Here is a 25,852-nt window from a genome sequence, read left to right on the forward strand (position 1 = left end):
TGGTCCAGGGGAATTAATACTGTCGGTTTTGCTATGTAATTAATGTTTTTCCAATGTTATTTTATCAATCAATCTAGCTTAAAAAACACACACACACACACACCTATATATATATATATATATATATATATATATATATATATATATATATATATATATCCGTAAAGTTTCCAAATTATCACTTACTCACTCACTTATCGTCCATACCGCTTTATCCTGTATTCAGGGTCGTGGAGACTTGGAGCCTATCCCAGGATGCTTAGGGCATGAGGCGGGGTACACCCTGGACAGGGTGCCAATCCATCACAGGGCACACACACATTCACACACACACACACCCATTCACACACTACGGTGGAATTTGGGAACGCCAATCAGCCTAACCTGTCTTTGGACTGTGGAAGGAAATCGGAGTACCCGGAGGAAACCCACCAAGAACGGAGAGAACATGCAAACTCCACGAACACAGAGCCGGGAATCGAGCCTGGTCGGGAATTGAACCCGGACCCTGGAGGTGCAAGGCGACAGTGCTGACCACTACACCGCCATACCGCTTAGTTGACAAATTATAAGAAATAAAAAAATAAAATGCTGGAATAGATGATGTTTATAAGATATCCTGTAATTCCATTAGATTTTGTGCTTTTAGCAATAGATCTTAACGAATAGTTTGGTTATTATTCATTAAAATAGACAGGCATAGAAAAGGAAAAACAAACAGGATGAAGTTTGCTAAAATGATAGAAGTGAGAACTGATTTTGAATCGTCCTACAAAGAAGCAAAGGACAATATTTAGGAATACATGAGCAGATTTAGACTTTTATGAAAAACTGACAATTAGCGCAGACTATCCTAAATACAGTACCAGGATCCATCCCAATCCAGACCTTTGCTTTTCCTTTGCTGTTCTGATCTTCTGACTGGATTTTGGTTTGTGGCAGTGGGGATGTGTGATCATTTAGCTACAAGATCCAAGAACATTAGGCAGTGATGTCCATGAAGGAGATTTGCTGTTCCAGTTCATCCCATTGGAGTTGAATCAGGCCTTGCTTTGTGCACAGGTGCATTGTCATGCTGGAACATAATGCCTTAGCAAACCAAGTTATCCAATATAATTGTGGGCTTCAAAATGTGGATGTAGAGCAACAGATTGGAGAAGGAATAATAACAGATAGAAGTCCACAAACCTTTGGCTATATAGTATAAATACAGATCTACAGTATTTAGGTTTTATGCCAGATGCCCTTCCTTATGCAACCCCCCAGTTTACTACAGGCATGAGAATGACTAATGCTGGTAAACATTTAAAGGCTGTTAAAACATACATAATACAACTTAACAATATGACAGTATTTAACACTCAGTGTCTCACTCATTGTCTTTACCGCATGGGGCCTGTAGCCAATCCTAGGAGACTTAGGGCATGAGGCAGGGTACATTCTGGACAGGGTGCCAATCGCAATTTTGGGAAGACCAATAAGCCTTATCTGCATGTCTTTATACTGTGAGAGGAAACCCACCAAGCACAGGGAGAACATGCAAACTCTATTTACTGTACATAGACGCTGGAAACAAACCAGGCCAGGAATTAAACCCAGCCCCTCAAGGTGCAAGGTGACAGTGCTAACCACTAAGCCACTGTTCCGCCAGTATTTATCATAGCCGATTTATTCCAACAGATAATTACCAATAGCTTCATGGGCATAATTTAGATTGTAAAAGAGGGACAAATGCAAATCACACCCAAATAAATAAATAAATTCTTACTGAACTGAACTACCAGGTCTGTAGTGTATGTACTCCAAGTCTATTATATCCATACACAATCACTCCCATGAGAGCTGGAAATATCTTCTTGTCATTGAGAAGTCATTTAAATCCTTTAATGGACAATGTGTAAATGGTTTGATGGTTGATGTGACCTCGAGTTTGAGTGCACCTTCTGACATCCTACACATTTCTGGCTAGGCTTATCACACTCCATATAACAATACATCATTCTGTGTTTCCTCCATCTCCATTATTTTTGAAGTGCCTGCATTTGTCCTTCACTTCATCGATTTGTTGCAGCTACCATCCCTGTGTGCTGTAATCGTGACATACAACCATGGCACATTCTCCATATCAACCATAGCGCAGTTGAAATGAAACCTCCACCTGGAGTATGTTTCTCATCCACAGCGATCACCCCTGCATCGTGATCTTCATCGGTAAAGCTCAGCTAGCAACAGTTCTTTTCTGTGCAGATCATTCATTTCCATACAGATGGGCTGTTTGCATATTGGAATATCATTGGTGTCATGTTTGTCAAAACAGCTGGTGTGCCACATGGCACCATCCCTTTACAGGGAGTTCGGGTCCCTGGCACAATGTTCTGCCACAGCTATGTTAGTATGCGGTCTGCTTCTTTTGCACCTGTTGCAAAAAAAAAAAAGGTTGGAAGTTTTTTGCCTGTAACACACTTTCAGAAGTCATACAAAACACTGTATATTTTACCAAAGTATTCATCCCCTAGTACGTATAAATGAAGGTGTTTTTTCGTATAAATAAAGAGAAATCTGTGTTTTTCTGTAAAAAATTAAATAATTTCTGTAAATTTAATGTTTTTGCACATAATATGAAGTAGTTTTTTTACCTTAATGTTATGATTTTTGTTTGCCAGCCGTTGCTGCCAGTCATTTAACCATTTTTTAACGTTTTTTTTTTTTTTTTACAGTGCACCTGGTACTGTAGTAACACACTTCCAGCTTCTTCCCCTGTTGTTGGTTATTTGGCTGCTCATTTTTTAATTAAGATGAATGTCAAACTGACCATCTCCTCTGACATTTTCACTCATTTTTGGGATGCCTGTAATTTAAATAAAACTAATTGTTGTTTAACATCTATTAGCTCCAACTATTGTGAAAGAAGCTTTGCTCAATTTCATTTGCCATTGTTTGTAGTACACCAAAACAGAGCGTGTCTCAGAGAGTTACAGTACAGTAGCAGAGAGTGGCTAAGAGACTTAGCATAGTAGCACAGTAGCATAAAAAACCCCAATTCAACCAGTGGTTTGGTGGTGTAATTGCAGAGCGATCACAGACACACCAGTGTATCACATAAGCAAGTATAAATGCTCCTAACACTCCAGGCCACTTGCATGGCATACAGTGTAGACTTCATGTACAGTAGGTTTGATACAGAAGGATAAATGGGGCTTTACTGTAGATGGAGAATAATGGTGACCTGCAATCTTTAGGTCATGCCAGATTCAAGTTTGAGCTTTGACTTGGCCACTCCAAAACACAAATTGTAACACAGATTTTTCAAGCTTTAAGCATTGCAGACTGGAAGTAGTTCTTCTGAACAATTTGGATGGATCCATCTATCCATGTTGCCTGTCACAGCAAAAAGCTTTCCTGCCCCCCACGGAAAAGCAGCCCCAGACCAGCAAAGGGATTTACTTGGGTGTTGTGTTGTATTTAGTTTTCTGCCAAATATTCTGCTTTGCCTTTAAACTGAAACATCCAACTTTAGTCTCATTAGGCCATCAACTCTTATTGTGAAAGCTCTCATATTTTCTCAGAAGTGGAAGATCTGTAAAGAGTTCTCCGTAACCCCTTCAGGTTGGCTCACAGCTGGCTTTTGAACACTTTGCTCACAATTGCACTTTTAGCCAGGGCACTCAGTTTGGCCTGATTGTAAAGGTGTACAACGAATGTTTCAAAGCTTTGCCTATGGTTTAATTACTTTATCCATTCTGACAACTTAAATTCAAAGCTTCACAAGAAGTTTCTTGTTCCTCATGACAACATAACTGATCTGTTAAAGATATTTGTGGTTTAAGCATAAAATTGGACAAAGTTGGACTACAGGTTTAGGTGTAGTCTGTTAAAAATATTTGGGGTGAGTGCTTATTAAAATGTAATACTATTTCTAATTCAGATTGCTAAAAGGGAAAGGGTTGAATACTTATTAATTATACTGTTTTCACACCTTTTATCTTCGAAATAAGTGTGAAAACACCTGAATAATTACATTTATTTTTATTTCTGCAGAGTCACTTTAAAGTAAGTGGAAACTTATTACCTTATTTAAATACATACTTTTTCGAGGAACTGTACATTTTTATTCCTCCAGTTAGGTACCTTTCCTAGCAAATTAAAAATCAGGCTAGTTGGTTGATCGCTGTGTCATAACGAAATGGACATGAACGTAATAAAATGAGTCTGTAATAACATAGCAGCTGTTCAAATATGTATATTTCTGTACAATATTTATATTTGAACTTCAAAGCCCCCCCCCCCCCCACCCAAGAGATTTTACTTAAAAAAACTTTTTAGAAAGACAGAAAGAAATTAAGAAAAAAAAATATATATAATAGGAAATGACAAAATTTCAGAAAGTCAAAAGGTTTTTTTTTTATGTCATGCTTAATGAGTTGGGGAGAAAAGCTGAGTGCTGTTCCTCTGAATAATGTTCTGTGTCTAAGATCAGCCTCTCCGTCTGTCCCCATCATCCTTAATTCCAGGAAAAACGGAAGTTCCTCCTCATCCATCTGAAAAAGTCTTCCAAATTTGATCATGACCTTCACTTATGCCTTGATGAAAACTGGCACAGCTTGCTTCCACATCGATTTTTTTTTCTTTTTTCCCCAGAACATTATTGTCATAATTTATATTCTGTTTCATCTGCCCAAGCAAAATACTTTCTATGATTCAATGTACCTTAAAAATGTAACATTTAAATGTACTGTACCGTACAATAGTTATTTGTAATAGCTGTCAAATAAGAGAAATGACCCACTCTGGTACATACACTTATAAGAAAAGAATAACCTTCAATGTGGTAACAGTAACTCTGATTTAGCTGTCACACCACTACATCCTTGCTTATTGTCACACCACTACATCCTTGACTATATCCTTGATTATTTTAGGGCATAAAGGCATGCCCTAAAAGTTTTTATTAATTTTTTATTACATAGCCATAGTGTGGAGAGGGATCACTGATGAGAATAAATATATAATACATAATAAATACACTAAACACATACTGTAATACTCATGGATGAAACTGACATTCTTGTTATTTCATAACAATGACCAACATCAAGTGTCATGATCAATACAAGTTGTCTCGAATGGGTTGTCCCAATGTTTTTCATAATGAACGAGCAAGCGCAGCAAGACTGATATATTCATATCAGGGTTTGATGCATAAAAGCGACATGTGGCGATAGTTTGGCACTTCCGCAAAAGGAAAAACAAGCCTCTTGATCTTCCCAGAGTCTCAACCGGAGATACACACACACACATACACACAGAGATCCCAATTAGTGAGTAATCATCTTGATTATCACTAATTAGCCGTCGCAATTATCTTCTGCCACTGAGGTCTATTAGACGGCCCATCAAACGATAAAGGAAAAACTTGTGGAGCCCATTTTCTGAGCACAAACAAACAAATCTCCAGGATGTTGTTAGTCCCTGATCAGATACAAATAGCATTAGCATGAACAAAATGAATCAACAGACTGGCTTCAACTGGTCCAAAACCATAATAATGCTGTACTTGAAAAAACTCGAACCTCCAAGCGTACATACAAATTAGGGGTTCATAGCTCTGAAGTGGCTGTTACTCTGATGTAAACACTCAAACAGGTTCATTAAAGATAGAAGAGTCTTCATGGTTCTATGCACCAATATGGGAAGCTTATTTCCAGAGGTGTTGAGAACTCTTGTCTGATGGATTGGCTTTGGAAATGAAGAAGAACAATCTGCCGCTGTAGATCTTCTTGTATGCTTGGCTGCATGCTGATGTGGGATTAGATAAATCCACTGGCACATTTCATCATTTTTGCTTTCGGGGGATTTGTTTCTTTTGTATGCAAGGTCATTAAAGGTTAAAAGGTGAGGGTAAAAGTCATTAGAAAACATGGATCACATTCAGGGGAAAAAAGGAAAAAAAAAAATTATACTGAGATAATTTCGTAAAAAATTATATGTAAAACCAAAAATTAAAAATGTCACTACAATAAATGCCTTTTCCCCCCCTTTTCCATTTGTTGGCAAAATGTTAAAACAGTTTATTGACAGTTTATTAGGTACACGTACAGTAATTGGTCAAATAGGTTGCTGACAGATAATGGTCATAAAATTCAGAAAGCAATTTTCTACAATAAATACTTAATGGATTGTGCATTTACGATTGCTTAGATTGATTAAACAGATAATCCATGAGAAGTTCAACAGGGTTAACAGTTACACAAAAGACAGGCAAATGTAAATAAACATCATATATATATATATATATATATATATATATATATATATATATATATACAGCCTCGATAACAGACACGAACAGACGTCATTTGAAAAATTTGGTGATCTGTTTATACCATTCTCTGGAAGTATCGTCTAAACTAGTGCAGAAATCAGATCAGATTTTCACTCCAGAGTGATGTTGAGCATCATAATGGTCATGTGATTGCAAACAACCTGTTGCAAATGTTTTAGAGAAGTGCAGCATACAGTATGATATACTGTATGATGTAACTGATGTATAATAAAGAAGGATAGAGTGATTTCTATAAAACAAAAAAAACATTTAACTAAGAATTAATGATTATTAGTTTATGTGTTTGCACCATCGGTTTGTGTAAATTATATACAGAATTTTATGACTGAATAGATTTGTCCTGACGACGGTGGTTATTCCTGCTGCTGACCGCGCAGAAACCCATGGCTTCTTACTGTATATATTAAGCTAGACTAAGCATGCTAATTAAATAAAAACAAGACAATTATTAGCCAGGAGAGATTTTTGGATGATATGGTCAAGGTTTATTATATATTTAGTAGTGTATACTCATAATTTAAACAGTGATATTTCAGTCAGTCTGTAACCCACTGCAGCATGCTCTGCCCTCAATCCAAGCTTTGTAAATAAAGCATTAAAGTAAAAATCCCTCTGGGTTAAAAACCTGTGTGTGATCATATATAGCAGTAATGCATGGTTATATATCTACAGTACAGATGTGGACATGTGCTCTATGCCCCAACACAAGAGTTGCTTTTGGTTCAAATTTGGCTTTACGCTAAAATTAAAGGAACCTAGTGACAGAGGTTGGAATTCGCACCCAATATGAGACTGAATCACCTACAGTACCTCTGATACTCAGCAGTGCATCACACAAGCCCAGGCGTCTCGTTAGGCACAGCGAGTACAGAGTGCCAGATTCTGGAGGTGACTTTAACCCCTACAGAGCGATGGAACTCACTGTCCAATTTCAAGTTTCACAGAAATAAAATAGAGAAAATACACTGCCTGGCCAAAAAAAAAATATTAAAGAAAGCCCAATTTAAAAAAGCCATTAACTTAATAATTATTGCAGTGATCATTGTTTTAGCTGGTAACAATACCTTTAACCCTAACGAATTTAGTAAGTGCTTTCTTATTTCTTGAACAGACATTAAACAGACAAAAAAAAACATGTTCTTGTTTTTCAAACGGGTCAAATTACTGACCTGCATCAAGCAAAGAAAACAATTAAGGAGATTGCTGAAATGACTGGAATTGGTCCAATGCATTATTAAAACCTGGAAGGATAGTGCTCAACCATTAACTTCATGGTAGAAATGCAGCATGCAGTTGAGAACATACAGGATTGGGACTTAACAACTGTGGGAGGAACCCACTTGTTAGAGAGACTAATCAGAGTAAAAATGATGCTAGGAAGCATAAAGACTGGATTTTGGAGTAAGGGTAAAGGTCATGTTGGCTAATGAGTCCGGATTGACCCTATTCCAGAGGCTTTGGGATGTGCTGGAGAAGGCTTTACAGACTCATGCTCTATCAGCCACAAGATCTTGGCTGTAAACAAATTCAGCTGTGGTTGGAAGTAAATGTTGCGACACTGCATAAATTTGTTGAAATAATGCCATAGCAAATGGGCGCTGTAACCAAAGCTGAAGCCGAGCCAATGAAATAACAGTGTGTGTGACTTTTTCAGAGTGTGTTAAAAAGTTTAGCCAGAGAGTGTATGTTTCTAAAAAAAAAAAACACGTTTTTTTTTTTTTTTTTTTTTTTTAAAGTTCAGAACCTGTAAAAGCCTGTGTACATAAGCCCCCTTAAAATGACCACAAAAAGCACACAGAGAGCACACAAACTCATTAGGAGGGGAAAAAAAAAAAAACTCTTTGCATCGGCATGGCGCGTAAAAAAATTTTTCATCTGTGTAAATGAGCATGCCCTTTCTCATGAAAAGAACACAAAAGTAAACTCTAAACTAAACTACAGTAACCCTAACAAGCTGCATCCAGTTGCATACACAAACTCCCCACGATTCGGCTTAGAGACTGTTTCAGAAAGGTAGCGTTAATTCCTCCCATCTGACATTTCAAACTAATCAAGGTTCTTTGAATACTATGCGCTCTTTAGTAAACTGTTCCTCATGTCTATGAGCACCATGGACCTGTATCGGCGCTCCAGGCTCTCCATGTACTCCAGGTAATCGCCCACTCTGAAGCCCTCGATGGGATCCTCCTGCACAGAGGAAAAGAAGTGCTGTCAGTATATGTGGATTAGAGCAACATAGTAATACATTAATAGCATTGTTAGCTGTATGCTAGTATAGAGCAAGCAATTTCTAAGCCGTAAAATTAGAATTTCTAATTGTAAACCCTGGTACAATTCAAGCAACCAGAAACTATTTGATTAAACAAGTAACAGTTGGAGGTTATGAGGTTTTCCTTGGATAATAGCAATCTCCAAATTCTAACAAAACAAAACTAAAGCATAATGCACAGTAGTAATTCGTACACATTCTGCTGTGTATTGGCTAATTAGGTGAAATGCAGGAAAACGCCATCCATGAGCCAATGTGAAAGAAATGAATTAAAAGCCTTCACACTGCTCCATGAATTACAAAACAACACTACAGAGAATACAAATAAAAGAAAGCACAAATAACCCCTTATGGCTTTGGCATGTTCAGAAGGAAAAAAAAATAGCTGCAGGTTATGCAAATTTTTTGGCCACAGCTGCAGACTGGTTTGTTTGGCAAATTAGACTAATTACACCATGAGTCAGTGAAATGCAAACCAGGAATGAGTTTCGACTAGCTCAAAGCGAGTGATAAAGTTTTTGTTGAAATGCCTGAAATGAAATCACTTTGCTATAATAAAATGGTTGATTTATTATTATTTTTTCCCCAACACTACAGGCAAGCAATGATTCAGCAGATAAGGTGCCAGCGAGGTTATAGATAGAATCACTCCGTTACTAAATAATGTTTTATTATTACCGAATGTTCAATGTTACTGAATGTAATGACGCTAGATCCAATACATCACGGCACTTTTGAATGCTTAGTTCTGATTGGTCGGATGATGTGTAGAGTAGCTCTCACAGTAGCTCATACCTCAGGTTTATATTCCTTCTTTTAATCTAAGAGCCTTTGTATTTCAGCTAGAGAGAGTCAAATTCAAATTCTAATTCTAATTTTATTTGTCACATATACAGTCATACACAGTACGATATGCACTGAAATGCTTAGACAACTGCTTGTGACCTTAAAATAAAAGACTATGAATAAGAAATAAATATGAAAAATAAAATAACAGGTAAATTTAACTAGGAAGAATAAAATAAAATATAAAATTAAAGTTAAAATAAAACAACTGTACAGCAAAATACACAATATAGAAAATACAGTGGAACCTCGGATTACGAGTAACGCGGTTTACGAGTGTTCCGCAGGACGAGCAACAATTTTTAATAATTTTTTACTTGAAATACAAGCATTGTCTCTGAAGACTTAATGCATGAGACACGGTACACCCTGGACAGGGTGTCAATACATAGCAGGGCGACCACACATACTGTACACACTCCAGGCAATTATGGGAACACCAGTTAGCCTAATATACATGTCTTTGGATTGTGGGAGAAAACCCGGAGGAAACCCACCAAGCATAAGAAGAACAGGCAAACTTCATACACACAGAGGCCGAAATCGAACCCGGACCCTGGAGGTGCGAGGCGACGGTGCTTACCACTAAGCCACCCACTAAGCCATATCAAATGTCGCCCAGTTTGATATTAATGATCTTAAATAATAACGGCTAGAATTAGGATTTCGATTTGGGGTAGAGCTACAGTATGATCTCGTGTAAATGGATGATGCCTACGTTACTTTATGCCCCGTTTGAAGCGTTTCAGTGCAAAGCAGCTTGACTTACCTTTGGCCTGGTATGAATTTTCATAAGGAAAGTGCTACCTGACAGACAGGTTACTGTTATCAGAAGCGTATTTTATTAAAAATTGACTAGCATATCTAATTTGCAGCAGTTTGCAGAGCCATGTCTGGGAAAGCACAACTGATGAGATCACCCACAATGACTGGAATGCCAATTAATATTAAAGAGTATTCCTTAAGGTTTTTTTTTATTTTTTGATGGCTTTGGACTGCAGTTGATATAAACAGTTTCACTATGAGGTCTTATGACTACAATAGCTTGAAAAGGATTAAAATTGCCAAAAACAAGTTTGTACCCAAGTCAGTAAACAAGTGGCGACTTTAAAAAGTGGACTTCATGTTAACTAAAATGCATCCTGTTATACAGTGCACATTTGACCCTACAGGAAACGGTTATTGAATTGGTTTATTTATGGTTTTGCTATCTGGCATCATCCAAATGTGGACAGATTGCTTTTTAGGTACGGTTTCTTTAGGTCATCTCAGGAAGTTTTTCCTTCCTAACAATGTCTCAGGCTTGTTCATTAGGGATTAACTGAAAGCTATAAATGTATATTCAGAATTCTTATTCCTTTAAATATACTTTATTACAATGTCAATTGTTCAAAGCACTACATAGAGCTAAACTGAACTGAATTGAATGAAAAAGTCTCCAGTGTTGGCACTGGAAAGTATTCAAGAAAGAGGGGCTGTGTAACTTCAAGAGACGGTTGGTACTGTAAGTATAACTTGTGTTGCAATGTTAAATGTGACTATAAATGTAAAAGTTTGAGTTGGTAACAGTAAATTCTCTCCCTGTCGGTACACCTTCTACCACCCTGTGACTGATTATTTTCCTATATCAACATGGCCCCAATTGTTTAATTTCTTAAGAGCCAGTCAAACTAAACTGCTTGTGTTCTTATTTCCATTGCACCAATAAGGCTATGATCACATTACAAGCCACATTGTTCAATTCCGATGTTTTGGTAAGATGGAATTTGCATGTCATAACGGGTGACATTTATAATTACTGTACAACTGACATTTATTTGACTCTAATGTGGATGACTCTTTCCTCTGAAGTGATGCGTACAGTATGTGCATATCAATAAATTTTTCGCTCTGTGAATTTTGCTCAGTTCCTTCCCGTTTTGCTTTGACAAATTAATTGCGCCAAATGTTTACTAAATCACTGATTACATGTTCACTCTACTAACTACCTTCCTCGCTGTCCCACACCGCTGAAATAAAATCATTGTGCTGCCGGGGCTCACTGATGTCACTGGCCGAGGTAAAAAGTTGCATGAATTCCGATCTGTCCGTCCTTATTCAAGTCACAAACACGTATTGGATATACAGTATGTTTGAAACATTATATTCTGAAGTTTCGTGGGTTCAGACTTGAACACTCAGCAACTACAATTCATCTACCCTTATGAAAAACCACTATTGATATAACCAGTATTCCGAGCTTATGTGTAGAACTGCAACCGCAATTCAATAATGTTTTATATTGTAACTTTTAATACACATACTGTATAAAAATGCCAGCTGTGGCTGCACCTACAATTGTTCACAGTCTCTTTATGGGTAAATAATGGAAGTTTAGCTTATGATGAGTCAGTGAGATTGTGATGTTTACAGTACATGTACAGTACTGTATGGATAAACCGAGGTCTCTCTAGAGTCACCTTTCCAAGTGCCATTCCTTGTCGTTCATTTATAAATCGTGCCCCACAATAGTTAACATATGAACGATGGTTTTCATTTCTGTCAAAATACATTTTTAAGTCAAAATTCACTTTGGACGTTGTTTGCAAAATAAAAGCTCTGCACAATGCTCCTTACTCACACTTAGTCTGTCATTATTTTTATATTAATATAAAAATGATATATATACATATAAAATTAATATTTTATATATATATATATATATATATATATATATATATATATATATATATATATATATATATATCACATATATTTATACCATACAATTATTACACACTCCTTATAGTTTCATTACAACTGTCTATAAATCTATGTCTATACATATAATAAAACTGTAAAGTTGGCATGTCTGTACATTGGAGATATTTATGAAAAACTATATGGGGGACATAAGATGAGTAATAGAACACCTTTTTTTATGCATCATGTGAAAACTACTAAACAAATTTTAATAAGGTTTAAAGGTGTATTTGGCAGAGGTTGATGTAACATATAGGCTTTGTTTCGTTGCAATCGGTCCACAGGAAGAGAAGATATACTAATTTGAAATTTTAATGGAAAAAAACTTAATTCATCTAAAAATTTAAAAGATTTGCACTGTACATTTTTTTTAAAAGCGCTTATAAGCGTGCAACTTAATTTCAGTTGAACAAAGTTGTGGGCACATCTAGTATTACAATAAGCAACATATAAAATATGACAGGACAGGGTATAATAGAAAATGAATAAAAAATATTAAAACCTTCACTTCTCTTTTTGATTTAGGCAGACCTAAAATAAGTAAGAAGGCTCTCAGGTTATTTTTGAAAATCAGCTTTTTCTTTGTTAAGTAGGGCTGACACTGGAGACTCCTTATAAAAAGCTAAACAAATGTCTATTATTGAAACCTTCACCACATCAACGATTAGCTTTTTTATTTTCCTTAAAAAATAATAATAAATAAATGAAAATTATAATAATTTGTTATTATTATTTGGTGTGATCGCTATACAAGTCCTTATGCACTTTATTACCATAGAAACTATAACAAGCGTGTTACTTATTTAACACAGGCGAACCAAGCGAATTTAACAATTCAACATCACTAAGGTATAAATATCAATTTAACAAATAAAATCATTACATTTAGATAAAATCTAAAAAAATCTAATTTCACTAATCTGACTCTGTTACTTAAGAATTATCATAAGAACCAAGTCTTTTTTGGAAAAATAACTGCTTTAAAACAAACATCACAACAAAGCCATAATAAAAGGTTATTAGTGTTAAAAGTAAAATGTACAGATGTTGTTCCTTGTGATTAATGAGCTCCTGTTGCTTTTCAGAAAAGGGCCTGGGGAGCTCACAGAAAGAGCTTGCATTGCATAAAAATCGAAATGAAGCATTTCAGCTCTAATCACTAAGCAAAGACATTAAGGGTGTTATTAATAATAAAGAAGCCGGAAGCTCAGAACTTTTCATATATGCTGTGCCAGGGTTTTCATGAAGCTAAATTCATCGTATAGGGATGGGAAATTGCTTTTGAATTTACAAGAACGCAGGATGGGCTTTATTCGTGTTTCATCTAAGATATCCAGAATCTTATGTCCATCTTCTGCGCTCGGCTTCAGACAGGAGCAATTCAAAAACATCATTTCCATTTCAGACTTTGATTCAAACTGCATGTAGGTTTCTTATATTCTGAATTTATGGGTGTTCGCTTTCAGACATTTATTTATTTATTTATTTATTTATTTATTTATTTTTGGAAAAACATGATGATTTCTTTATTGTCTGTGGTCAGAGAATATAGCACTGGCAGAACTGTATAACATACTTCTGTGAAGAAACAAGGCTCATTTAAATCAAACACACACATATTTATTAGAAACACATAAGAAAATAACTATCTAGCACTTTAGGGCTCTTTTATATTTATATTCAGTATAAAACACTGGCACAGCATGGATTTTATTTTTTTTATGTTTTTACACTTTATACTTTTACTTTTTTAATTTTTATTATTTTATTTAATTTTGTTTACCTAACTTCCAGTGTAAATTTGTGTAGGATCTTTTTTTTTTGTTGCTAGATCCCACATTTTCCATGATCGTTTTAGATTTCCTCACACTTTTTTAAACTTATTTCCATAATCATTTTAATTCTGTTTTAATTATTTTCGTTTTAAGCTGTCTTGCGTCAATGACTAGTGTTAAAAGTGTTACAGTATATAAATAAAACTGCAATTAAATCAGATTGAATTTGCAGTGTAATTATATTACATTCTACAGCTAAGAGTAAGACAATTAATCGTACTGTGTATGGTTGTGTATGTGACAAATTTTAAAACGTAGTCAGACATTCAAAAGTTAAATTCAAATATATATAATAATATTAAGTGTTATATATTTATATAGGGAAAAAAAGTTATATTTAAAGTTGTGTTATGCAGGTATGTAGGTAAATTTTCTGGGTTCCATAGATTAGTAATACTACTTATCACAAAAAAAAGAAATTATATATATATATATATATATATATATATATATATATATATATATATATATAACTATCATTCAGTATATTCATCTTCATCATTAAATTTATATATATTGATATAAGAAATCTAAACAAATATACACTGCCTGTCCCAAAACAAACAAACAAATGATTGGCCTGCATCAAGCAAAAAAGTGCTAAACTGTCAACTTTGTGGAAGAAATGTGACCAGAAAAAAAATCATGACTGGAGACACTAAGTGAAGTTACATGACAAAACGTCAGCAGTAATAACCATAGCTATGTTTAATAATAAATCTAAGAGCATTTCCATACACACACAATGTGATGAGAACTCACAGGATTGGACTAAACAGATCTGAACAAAAGAATCGTTCTAGAAGCATGAGGAATCATTTGCACACATGAACAGGCCACCAGTCTTCTAGTCATCGGGAATACTGCTAGAATATTGCTTAATATCAATATTGCTAGTTATTAGTTACATCAATGGCAATGATTATTTAATGATTATTTAATTCCACTGCAAATATGCTTAAGCTGTTATAAAAGAGAATTATAAAATTATTCCTAATTTTAATAGTCCATCTAGACCATTTGAGATTAACCACCCTGTTGTTGATGATTTTCCTATTACAGCAAGCACTTCATTCCTTATCTAAAATGTGACTGCTTTGAAAAACAGCTTCTGACTGACTCTAATATTTTCATTCCAAACGTTTTCAGTATAATCAGAGCTGGCTAGGCTTGAGCATAAACCCATGCATAAATAGTGCAAGTCCCACCTTGAGGAAGAGCTGCAGATCCTGGGTTTGTGTGTGCTGCAGAATGTCCTGCTGTAGGTGCTTCAGCACGGCAATGCACATGTACACTTGGTAATCGACGCCCATGATGATGCACGTGGTCACGTAGTGGCAGATCTCAGGCCAGTCCAAGTAGTTCCAGAAACACTGAGTCAGCCAATGCATACACATCTTTATATGAGAGAAGAAGAAAGAGAGAGAGAGAGAGAGAGCGAGAGAGAGAGAGAGATCAAAATAATGACACAGGTCAGCACGAACACCCTGACTGGTCTGCAACAACATACACAACAAGCTGCAATGGACTGGGTGTTTTGACATCTTTTTTATCAGAACCAGAATTTACTTTTTTAGCAATTTAAGCTTCAGTCGTTTACCTATTGGATTGGACTATACAGGCCAGCCTTCACTCCACATGTGCAGACCAGGAACATCTCACAAGGGCCAACACAATTTGGTCCGTATCAAAGTCGCTCAAATTCTTATGCATGCCCTTTTTTTCTGCTTCATCAACACATATTGACATTTGGGGTAATATGTTCACTTGCTATGTAATTTATCACACCCACTTCCAGGGGCCATTGAAATGAAATAATCAATGTTTATTCACTTCACCTGTCAATGGTCAGTTAGGTAAGTGCTATGTGTCTTAGTCGAGCTACAGTAATGAATCTAATACAATCTGGTCATCCATTCCTCGCTTTCACATAGACCACATGACGAATTCCCCAACTTCATTGCCAACACATGTGTAGCCAGTTTTCAATCACGTACCAGCACTTAAAAGAATGATACAAACTTCATTCACAGCTGGAGTATCTCTCTAGTAGTGGCCACAGTCAGATCGCCTCTGTACCTTTTTCAAGACATCAGAAGTACTGTGCTTTAGACCTTCATCCCCCTCGGATCACGTTTTCGCTTTTCTATTCGGACATTACTTGTATCACATACTTCCTGGTTGCATACCTTGGCTTCTGCTCACCTACTACATCCGTCATTCTGGAATTACTGGATCTTGAGCCAATGCCTTTTGCTACCAGGACAAGCCGGCAACCTGATAGTTATAGCTAATGTGTATAATACTGTGAAATTCTATGGTTTCCGTAGTAAAAAATATAGACAGTGAATGTTTCAAAATCAACAGGTTTTGTTCATATGCTTAAGTGACGTCAGCAAGTTTTTTGTTTCTTGCGTAATGAAAGTCGCATTTATTTTTCACTCTAATGTTTGTGAGGGAATGACAACACACTAAAGTTGCGATAATAATATGAACCAACTTGTTTCATGGACATACAGTAATTATAAACTGATAAATTCCAATAGAATTTTTAACAAATAATAAATTGCCGTAGCTACCATCCATGCGTAAGGTCACAGGGGGGACTGGAGAGCAAGTACAAGACGGGGTACACCCAGGATGAGGTACCAACTAATTACGAGGCAAAAGCATACACACTCACACAGACCCAATCATACACTATATACGCAATCTGAAAAATCAAATCAAACTACTGTAGGTGCCTTTGGATTCTAAAAAAAAGATTCGAAGCTCTAACCCTGGACATACAAAAAGACAGTGTAAACCACTAAGTTGTCATTTCTTATGAAGAATAAACGACTTTTAGACATGATATTAGAGAAAAACGACTAACTTCAGAGTGATAACTGTAAATCCATCTCATTACAGTATATCTCCTAGTTTTATCATTTCTAAACATTCCCTTTCACCATTCAACATAAGTTCAGAAGCTAAACTGAATTGATAAGTAAGTAAGTGCACGGTAAGTATTGCAATAATATATTGAAGTATAACTACATAGTAAACAGAGCAGAATAACAGCTTATCTAAGGCAAAATCAAATTCTAATCTGTCTCTTAGAGTGGTGTTGCGGTGTCAGACACTAAGAGCTTTTTCCCCCCTTTTTTAAACTTTCTCCAGCATGCACGGTCTCCTCACTGAGTGTACAGCCCTCTCTGGCTTAGTCTAGAGTCTCAAGGAGACATGAACAAGCACAGTTGCCCTTCTCTGATAGAGGTGATACTCAATTTCAAGACACTTTCTTTTCCCAGATTCGCTCGTGCACTCATGCAGCTTTTATTCTGACTCGGAGCCCATTTTGCTTGCTGCTAAAAAGCATTTCGCTTGGCCCAGCGCTTTTTAATATTTACAATATTTCTTCCAAACATTAAAATGCACTTTGTATGTAACACATGGTAAAGTCATTGTGTTTAATTTTCCGTGTAATTCATAGCAGTAGAAGCAGTCCTGGGTGTAAAGTGAAAGGACGTGCACTGACTGAAGCATGCTCAGACTCTGACTACAGGGGCATAAAGCAACAAAATTTACCTCTCTGATGGAAAGCAGCCTTAAAAAGACACCTGAGAAGAATAGAAGAGATAGGAATGGAAAACTTTTAGTTTGAATGGAAAACTTCATGCTGCGGAATGACTAGAGGGATACTGAAAGTTTTAAGTTTAAAAGTTTTTTTTTTTTTTGGCCTGATACTGTACATTTTACCAAAGGCTATATTCCACTGCAGCACATTCACCCAGTATTATGGGTAAGAGTGCGATGAATATAACTGACTAAAATTGATGACCAAATGAATTGCCAGTGAACGTAATAATTGATTAGTTGAGGGGAATGCTGCTAATTAATGTCTGTGTGATGTTGTGAGCTGACCTTATTTTCCAGCTCTCCCCAGTGAACTTTTCTTTTTTATGTAAATCACACATATTAATCACACATTTCTGAACGCGCGCTCTCTCCCTCTCTTTATCTCTCTGCATCGGTCTCCTGCTCTGCTCTTCTGTTTATTATTTCTAACTCATAGGAACACACAGACTCTAATTAGCCACATTCTCCTCAGGTGTGTGTCCTTTCCGGTTGACCTGACTCTGGCTCTGTTCGCATAACGGCACTTGCCCTCTGTACCACAGACTTTATCTCACTTAATTTTTCAACTTTACTGCCATAATTGCCATCTTTAAACTTTTATTTAATTTCTTTTTTCCCCCTACTACTTTTCTAAGCCTTGATTTTAGATATTGACAGAACAAAACTCATCATCTAATCACCAAATTTCATTAAATTAAATTATTTATATAAATATTTTTGTGGTGAAACAAGTTTACATTATTTCTTATGGGAAAATGTGCTTTAATATAGGAGTACTTTGATAAACAAGCATGCTGCTGGAGCAAATTATTTTTGCAATCCAAGATTTAACTGTATATATATATATATATATATATATATATATATATATATATATCTGTGTTTGCGCATATATATCTTATATATTGTTTATGGAGAACCGCATCTTATAATTACACTGACAAGGCTTCAATGTTTTCATAGGACTAAAATGTGAAAAATTTGTGTTAAAATCAGCAGCGGTTTTGTGAGAGCATTATGTATGCAAACAGACAAAAAGTTATACTGTACAGGTAAGTGCATAACTCGACTGCATGCAGTTATCCTATGCAGACTGCTTTAATCACAATTGTTTCAAGCCCCTTTAATAGAGCTGAGCAACACTGTCGTAAACTGAACTGAAGAGACATAATTAAATCCTACCCTACTTTTGCCTGTAAAGATAAAAGAGTGAATATACAACAATTTGTAAAACCATCAATGCCACCTGTCAGTTCTCCACATGTACCCCTGAAGGATGTGACAAAAGGTAAATGCTGAAATTTGTTTGAAAATTTTGAAGGCCGTGTGCACTGTTTTTGTACTACTTATCGATGATCATGTAGCCTCCATAGCCCCGTGAGTGTTGTTAAGCCTTCTCATCGGTGCTCGGGATAATTATTTTTAATGTGTGTGCAATGGATGACACCAACAACTCCAGGAAAACCAGTAATAAGTACAAATGCAGCTTATTTTATGTGGTGCTGCAGGAGCAGTCAAAGTTTGATTTAGTATTGCCGAAATTGTCGGCTGTGACAAACCCAAATCATCACTGTTGCAAAGCAGCATCTTCGATGTTACTAAAAAACCTAAAGTAGCACTAACTAGACGTCAGGTTCTGGTAACTTCTAACCAGTTAGGACCCCTCCGGAGCACTCCCAAATTTTGGTGGAGATAGGAGAAATTTCATATTGTACAGTAAGAACGTTGATAAATAAGTATCTAGTAAAGCTGCAGATGTCACTAATTATGTAAAAGTGAATTTCTTCTGTTATGAGGTATGCTCTATTTAAAGATGCTATCAGCAAATACTGTATTTCGGATATGTAGAAAACACCTTTTTTGACCAAAGCCAGATAATTATAATATGAAGAAAAAAATATACAAATATTTTCATTTGATGTAAATCCTTTGCCTTGAATCGAATTTTTATATTTTTGACAATTTTAAATGAATTTAAAATTAGTATTTTCCACTATGAGTGCCTGGAGAAAGGAGTTCTGAGCGCGGTGAACAAAGGAGCTATGGCCCTTTTCCTGTCTGACGAGCAGTACATGGTAGTCTACACTCCAGGATAACAAACATCACAAAGCTGGAATGTGCAATTTGCCAGTGAGAAATTCTACACCTACGTAAAACCACAAAGTTTGAACTTCTGGCTTCTAATTTGCTCTTATGGTTGCTAAGGCACCGGTGAGTCTGTTCAGATTGTGGTGTATTTTGCAATTGCTCTTGATGACTATCAAAGGGAAATACATCAAAATAGGTGATCAACAACCTATTGTTGGAAAAAATAACTTTAGTTATAGACATTGGTGGACAAAGTCGAAGTCCTCTATTTACATTCCCACTTAAGTAAAAGTACAGACGTACTTACCTTTAAATCTCCTTAAGTATCAAAAGTATTGTGTTTTATCATGGTTCTGTTATTATGTTAAATTATTATATTTAGGCTAATAAAAGGCTCTTATGTCACTCAAGGCATACAGTAGATCTGTTAATATAAGGGCATTTAATGAGTCTGGCTCTGATAAACTTCTATTCTGGAAATCCGAGTGGCTGTGGATTTGTGGATTTGTGTGAGGATTTGTGAGCAGGCAAACGTTAAGATTTATTTTAAACTTAATGTGTCTACACATGATTGCCATCCTTTCTTGAAAAAATATGAAAAATCCCAAACATTTTAATCACATATTCCAGATATCAATCTCCCTCACTTTGATGAATATAAAACAATGTTTCACATGTTTGGTATGTAATAGATTGCGTATTGAGATACTGGATTGTTTTATAGTTTATCAGGCAGCCAGTGAAAGATGAATTTGTGGAAATAGTACTGTAATCTCCATATGTTAACATAGAACTCCATTCCACCTGCTGCAAGTAATGCTAGTCCAAATAGTTTTTATTTACCCAATTCCAAGTTCAGGTGATAAGCTTCAAACCGTACACATTAATGTGAAACAGCTAGCTCGCTAATGGAAATGTACTATATATATATATATATATATATATATATATATATATATCTCAAGTGATTACTGGCTCCAGTCTGCATTGCTGTTGTTGGATTTGATTGTGGAATAGCAACGCTTTGCTGCTTAAGAGTTACCAATTACTCAGACGACTACAATATCTGGTGAGACATACAACACAATCATGGTAGATGAGAGATTAATTAAAAACACATACACAACAAATGATTTCGCTACTACAGGCTAGCATTAGATTACCCATTAATCCAGAAAATGACCACTAGCACAAAAGAGCTTAGCTCTATGTGTTTGTTTAGAATTAACGGAAAATTACAGAGGCATGTCTACTCTCGGCAGCCTCAAACGCATTTAAATACCTCTTACTTCTGTTCAACAACGTAAAAAAAAAAAAAAAACTTTCAAATAAGGCCAGGGGTACTGAGTTAGAGTCCAGACCTATTTTCAGGCACTCAGTTGTGTAGGCTGTTGCACTTATCTTGTAATACACTGCCTGGCCAAAGGGTTGACATTTCACAAGGGTTACTGGGCTGCAGCAACAAAGCAAATCAACTATGAAGATGGAAATTGCTGGAATTGGGTTAAAAACCTGAAAGGATAGTGCTGAACCATGAAATGTGGGCAGGAAAAAAAAAATCAGGAATTTATCCCACTTAAACACTTGTGATGGGACTAAACAGCTGTGTGGCCATGAAAAAAAAAAAACACTTTTTAGACAGACTTATCATAATAAAAAGCTACAGTTTGAGGCATAAAGAGTGGACTTTAGAATGACGAAAAGAAAACAAACAAACATGTGGTCTGGTGAGTCCAGATTGAGTCCTGGTTGGTCAGGTATAGGTTTTATTGCCAATGCCAGGTGGCAATAAAACTGAGTCATCTGATGATTTGAAGGTACAGGTATTCCTTGACTTATGAACCGTTTGTAAGTATGATTTGTTCTTAAGTCCGACAAAGTGTCGCCTTTGACATGAATATATAATATATAAAGCATACCAATCCACATGACTAAATCTGTCCCTTTTTCCCACATTGCCATCATGTGGCCAAAAACCATAATCACACCTAAGGAAATTAATCTCATAGTGAAATGTGTCTCTGCATCTTTATCGCGAGGGGAATCCCGGACGCCATTTGTCTTAAAGCTGTTTTGCACGGTATTGGACTGTGCACTCTGTTTTGTTGAGGATCTTCTGAAATTTGGATTATTCACCATCAGGACAGCTTTACAGGACAGACAGTTTTTTTTTTTTAATCATCGTGCTTCCGAACTAATTCATTGAAACCGGTGAGGCCGACTCATTTCTCCCGCACCCCCCTACATACACATACCCAACCTTAGTATATTTTATACATACACTTTACACACTTAAAATATTGTATGTAATTGTAAATATTGGTATTTGGTGCATTGCAGTGTCTTTTTGGTACAGTACATTTAAGCTACTCTGTTCGTATCTTTGGGAATTCGTAACTTGAATGTTCGTGGGACTACCTGTATTAAATGACCAGGTTAATAAAATGAATAAAGTTTTTCCTCTCCCTGTTGGCACAGGTATATTTCAGGACTTAAATGGTGATAGAGTGGTATTGGAAACAAGATGAATCATTTTTTTATACATGAACTGGCCATCATATTGTTTGCTGTAATTAAAGCTAAAGGCGATGGAATCAACTTTATTGATTTTTTTCAGTCAGGCATTGTAGTAACATTCTGTTTTCACAAGGTAGATACATCTAATTTGAGCAACCAGCAGATCGAAGTAAACCAGCTAAAGTAAAGTATGTTATTTCCACTCATAATTAAGAAAAAACGACAGATGTCACATAAAGGAGTGAAGTAGAAAGTGCAAAATTTTATTTTAGAAGTAGTGGAGAAAAAGTAAAAATCCGTTTAAAGTATTGACGTAATTACATTACCAAATTAAATTTACTTTACGTAACTGTCCACCCCCTGGTACACAGAACAACACAAAAATCTCATTACTAAAAAGTACTGGCAACATGAATTAACCCTGGGGGCCACTGGATGGTGCTGCAGAGGTCAGCGGAAGAGGTGTGAGGTTTAAAACTCTACCTGTGAGGGAGTGAAGCCGGACATCCTAAATGCAGAGAAGACCAGAGGCACCTCGGATTTTAGCAGCATCTCTACGTAGTGAGCGGTGCAGGAGTAGAGAGGTGGGACGCCTGACTGAGCCATCTCTTCTGGCATGTGCACCTGAGGAAAATGTTTTATTAATCAGAAGGTTCACGTGTTACAGCTGTGAAAGTATCAGCGTGAATACAGCATATAAACCCAGAGTGCTCATGAACAAGGAACGAGTTATGTTGAATTATATACCTATTTGTCTGTGTGTCTGTGTGTCAATGCACTGGAGTTTTTACTTGCTCAATGGCCTTGCAATTAAAAAAAAAATTGATCAACCCCACTAATTCGAAATTTTCTTTAAATCTTGAATATTTTGCTTCTAATTTAAGTAATTGGTGCTACATCACTGAAGGTGAAAATGAGCTACTGATATTTGTGAAGAGTTAATAAGCAGAGCATTACTTCTGTGGCTGTGCCAGAGTGAGGCATGAGAATAACCATTTTTCATGCAGCGTTCGGAGAGAAGCCTACGCGTTTCATTATTATTGCTTCTACGCTCACGCTGCTGACAGTGACGCCAGGGTAGAAGGGGGGGTGGGGGGGGGCACGCTGTGTGAAGGATCGTGTTCCTATTTAGAGATTCGAATCGTGGTGTGAACTCTGTGCCTTCTCTCCTTATTCCCTCTCTCAGTCCTTTACACTTTCTGATTTGCATGCGCTCTCGCACCGGTGACACAGCAGTGTAGGGTTACAATCAGGTAGACAAACTCCACTTAGTGGAGCATTACTGTTCAACACACATGCCGAGATGCTTTTAGTTGAGTAGAGCATGAAGAGAGAGAGAGAAAAAATTCTTACTTTTTTACATTTAAAATAAATAAGAATGGGAGAAAGTCTCACAATGTTTTACATATAATCTGAAACAGGACCGTATTTTTGAGGAGCTTGATGAGCGAAGAATTTGAAACGTGGTGCTGTTGTTTTTTCAAATAAAAAGTACAAAATGTTGGGCTTAAATTAATTAAAAATAAATAAAAAATCATATTATTTGTCAAACTGCAGTGCGTAAGAGGAATAAATCAAATCAGAACAGTAATTTTGCTTCCGTTCAGACTGCATCGTGGCTTATTGTCCGATAACAGCACACCTCTAACTATTTTATCCCTTACAAGTCACACCACAAGAGGGACACAGCAGCTCATATATTTAAATCATCAACAACACCAAAAAAAAACCTTGCACTGTTACTTCATTTCTGGGTTCCCCTAATGGACCGGAGGAAATTGAGAAAGAACAAAACAGACGAAAACACATGGATTAAGAAAGAGTGCAGCTACTTAATGGGAAAAGGGGATATGAAACAAGGAAAGGCGAGACTTGTGGAACTGAAACCAGGAAGAAAAAATAATGCTCTTGCTCATGTTTAGCCCTGCCAGCAAAGGGGATCTGGATAGAGTAGACTCACAGATCTGTAGATTCGTGACGGCCACAGGAAGGCTGAAGTCAGTAGTCGTGAGAAACGCAGCAGCAGGTTGAGAGTGCGGCCCACGTCGCCACCCATCAGAAGAAAAATAGTAGACGACAGCCAGTCGTAACCAGGGTAATCGCCCTTAAGATAACCTCACACAGCAAGGGTCAAGGAAGTGTTAACACTGCGTCGCATTACAAAAAATAAATGATGACTTTGTCCTTTCCTTAATTTATAACACTTACACTTAACACTTAAGACTATCGAGGACAATTTTACTGGTTAGGTGTTAATTATATTTCCTCATATCATATGTAGATTTAATAGACTGATGCAGGATGATAATCATTAAAGAGGCATCAAGTAAAGATTAGTTTTGCTTTCCCCCCCTTATAATTGGGTTTTTAATGATTAATTGGCTTCTCAATGTAAAAGATTCCTGTTCTTAAGCTACCCCAAAGATCTATGAAGCTCAAGAGGGAATCTCAAAAAAAAAAAAGTGTATCCAAACAGTCCAGATCGGAATCCATTTTCCAGAGACTTTTTCAGTGATTTCACGCACTTTTGCTAAAGCTTTGACTTAATCCAAACCAAAGCCATTATCACTGAAAACAAGGAGGAAAAAAAGCCACTTGATCCACAAGACCATTAAAACAGCCAAGCATGCACAGAGTGACAGAGTTTAAACTTAGTTTAACACAGTAATGCACAGACCCTGTGGCGAGGATTGCAGACAGTTCGAGATTTTAAAACCAAAGCCTGCTGTGATTTGCCCCGTCTCTCTCCCAGACATACTTAATGCATTCTGTATATGTTTTGAGTCAAACTGCACAGATGCCTCGGTGAGAGCACCCACTGAAAGCACAGACAATGCAAAAACCATCTTCAAGCCGGATCTATGTCAGTTCTTCAGGCAAGTATTACCTGCAAAGCAACCAGCCATTGACACATTTAATCCCTCCTTAACTCTAACTACCGCATCCTCCTGTTCCAAAAATTCTACCATTGTGCTTACACAACACTGAGTCTCCTGTTATGGGTACGGTACTGTACATGGATCGAGAAATTAATCAAAGACATCATCTAATCCATGCTCCTATCTACAACACTACAATACACCCAATGCAGTTTGCCTACCACCAAAACAAATGCAGATGGTGCAGTTTCCTCAGTCACCTAGAACAATGGGATACCATTGAGAATGTGAGAATGCAAGGTTTTTTGTTTTTTTGGGGGGAAATTACAGTTAAGTGTTTATTACCACAGTTCCACACTCAAACTAGATTCCTTAGGGGAATCCCTGTGCAGTTTTCTGAGTGCCCGAAAAACAGGTGGGTGACATGGCCCCTACTGTAGCTCGCTACTAACTACCAGTGTAGGTGCTCCACAGGGATGTGTACTAAGCCCTCTCGATTAATCTCTGCACTTGACCCCAACATCTTTTTTAAAGGCCGCTTCTTAAACAACTGTGACTTGGCACAACAACTTCATATGCGATGTAAAGAAAATTAAGAACTGGTCGTAGATTACAGGACGCAGACAAAAAAACATTTTTTCTTTTAACTCGAACAGTAGTGGAAATAATCAAGAGCTTCAAATTCCTCGGGGTTCATATCTGTGAGGATATT

General features: G+C 36.6%; 1 protein-coding gene across 1 annotated transcript in view; it reads right to left on the reverse strand.

The window, feature by feature from the left end:
• Positions 1-6,336: 6,336 nt before the first annotated feature.
• Positions 6,337-25,852, reverse strand: part of tbc1d32 (TBC1 domain family, member 32) — a 68,922-nt gene continuing 49,406 nt past the window's right edge. Inside the window, exons 31-34 of the mRNA XM_053489129.1 lie at positions 24,222-24,376; positions 22,745-22,885; positions 15,244-15,432; positions 6,337-8,530 (exon numbers count right to left, since the gene is read on the reverse strand). Coding sequence (XP_053345104.1) covers positions 8,411-8,530; positions 15,244-15,432; positions 22,745-22,885; positions 24,222-24,376 — 605 coding nt within the window. The 3' untranslated portion in view covers positions 6,337-8,410. The remainder of the gene's footprint in view (positions 8,531-15,243; positions 15,433-22,744; positions 22,886-24,221; positions 24,377-25,852) is intronic.

This window comes from Clarias gariepinus, chromosome 27, assembly GCF_024256425.1.
Source record: "Clarias gariepinus isolate MV-2021 ecotype Netherlands chromosome 27, CGAR_prim_01v2, whole genome shotgun sequence".
NCBI lineage: Eukaryota > Metazoa > Chordata > Actinopteri > Siluriformes > Clariidae > Clarias > Clarias gariepinus.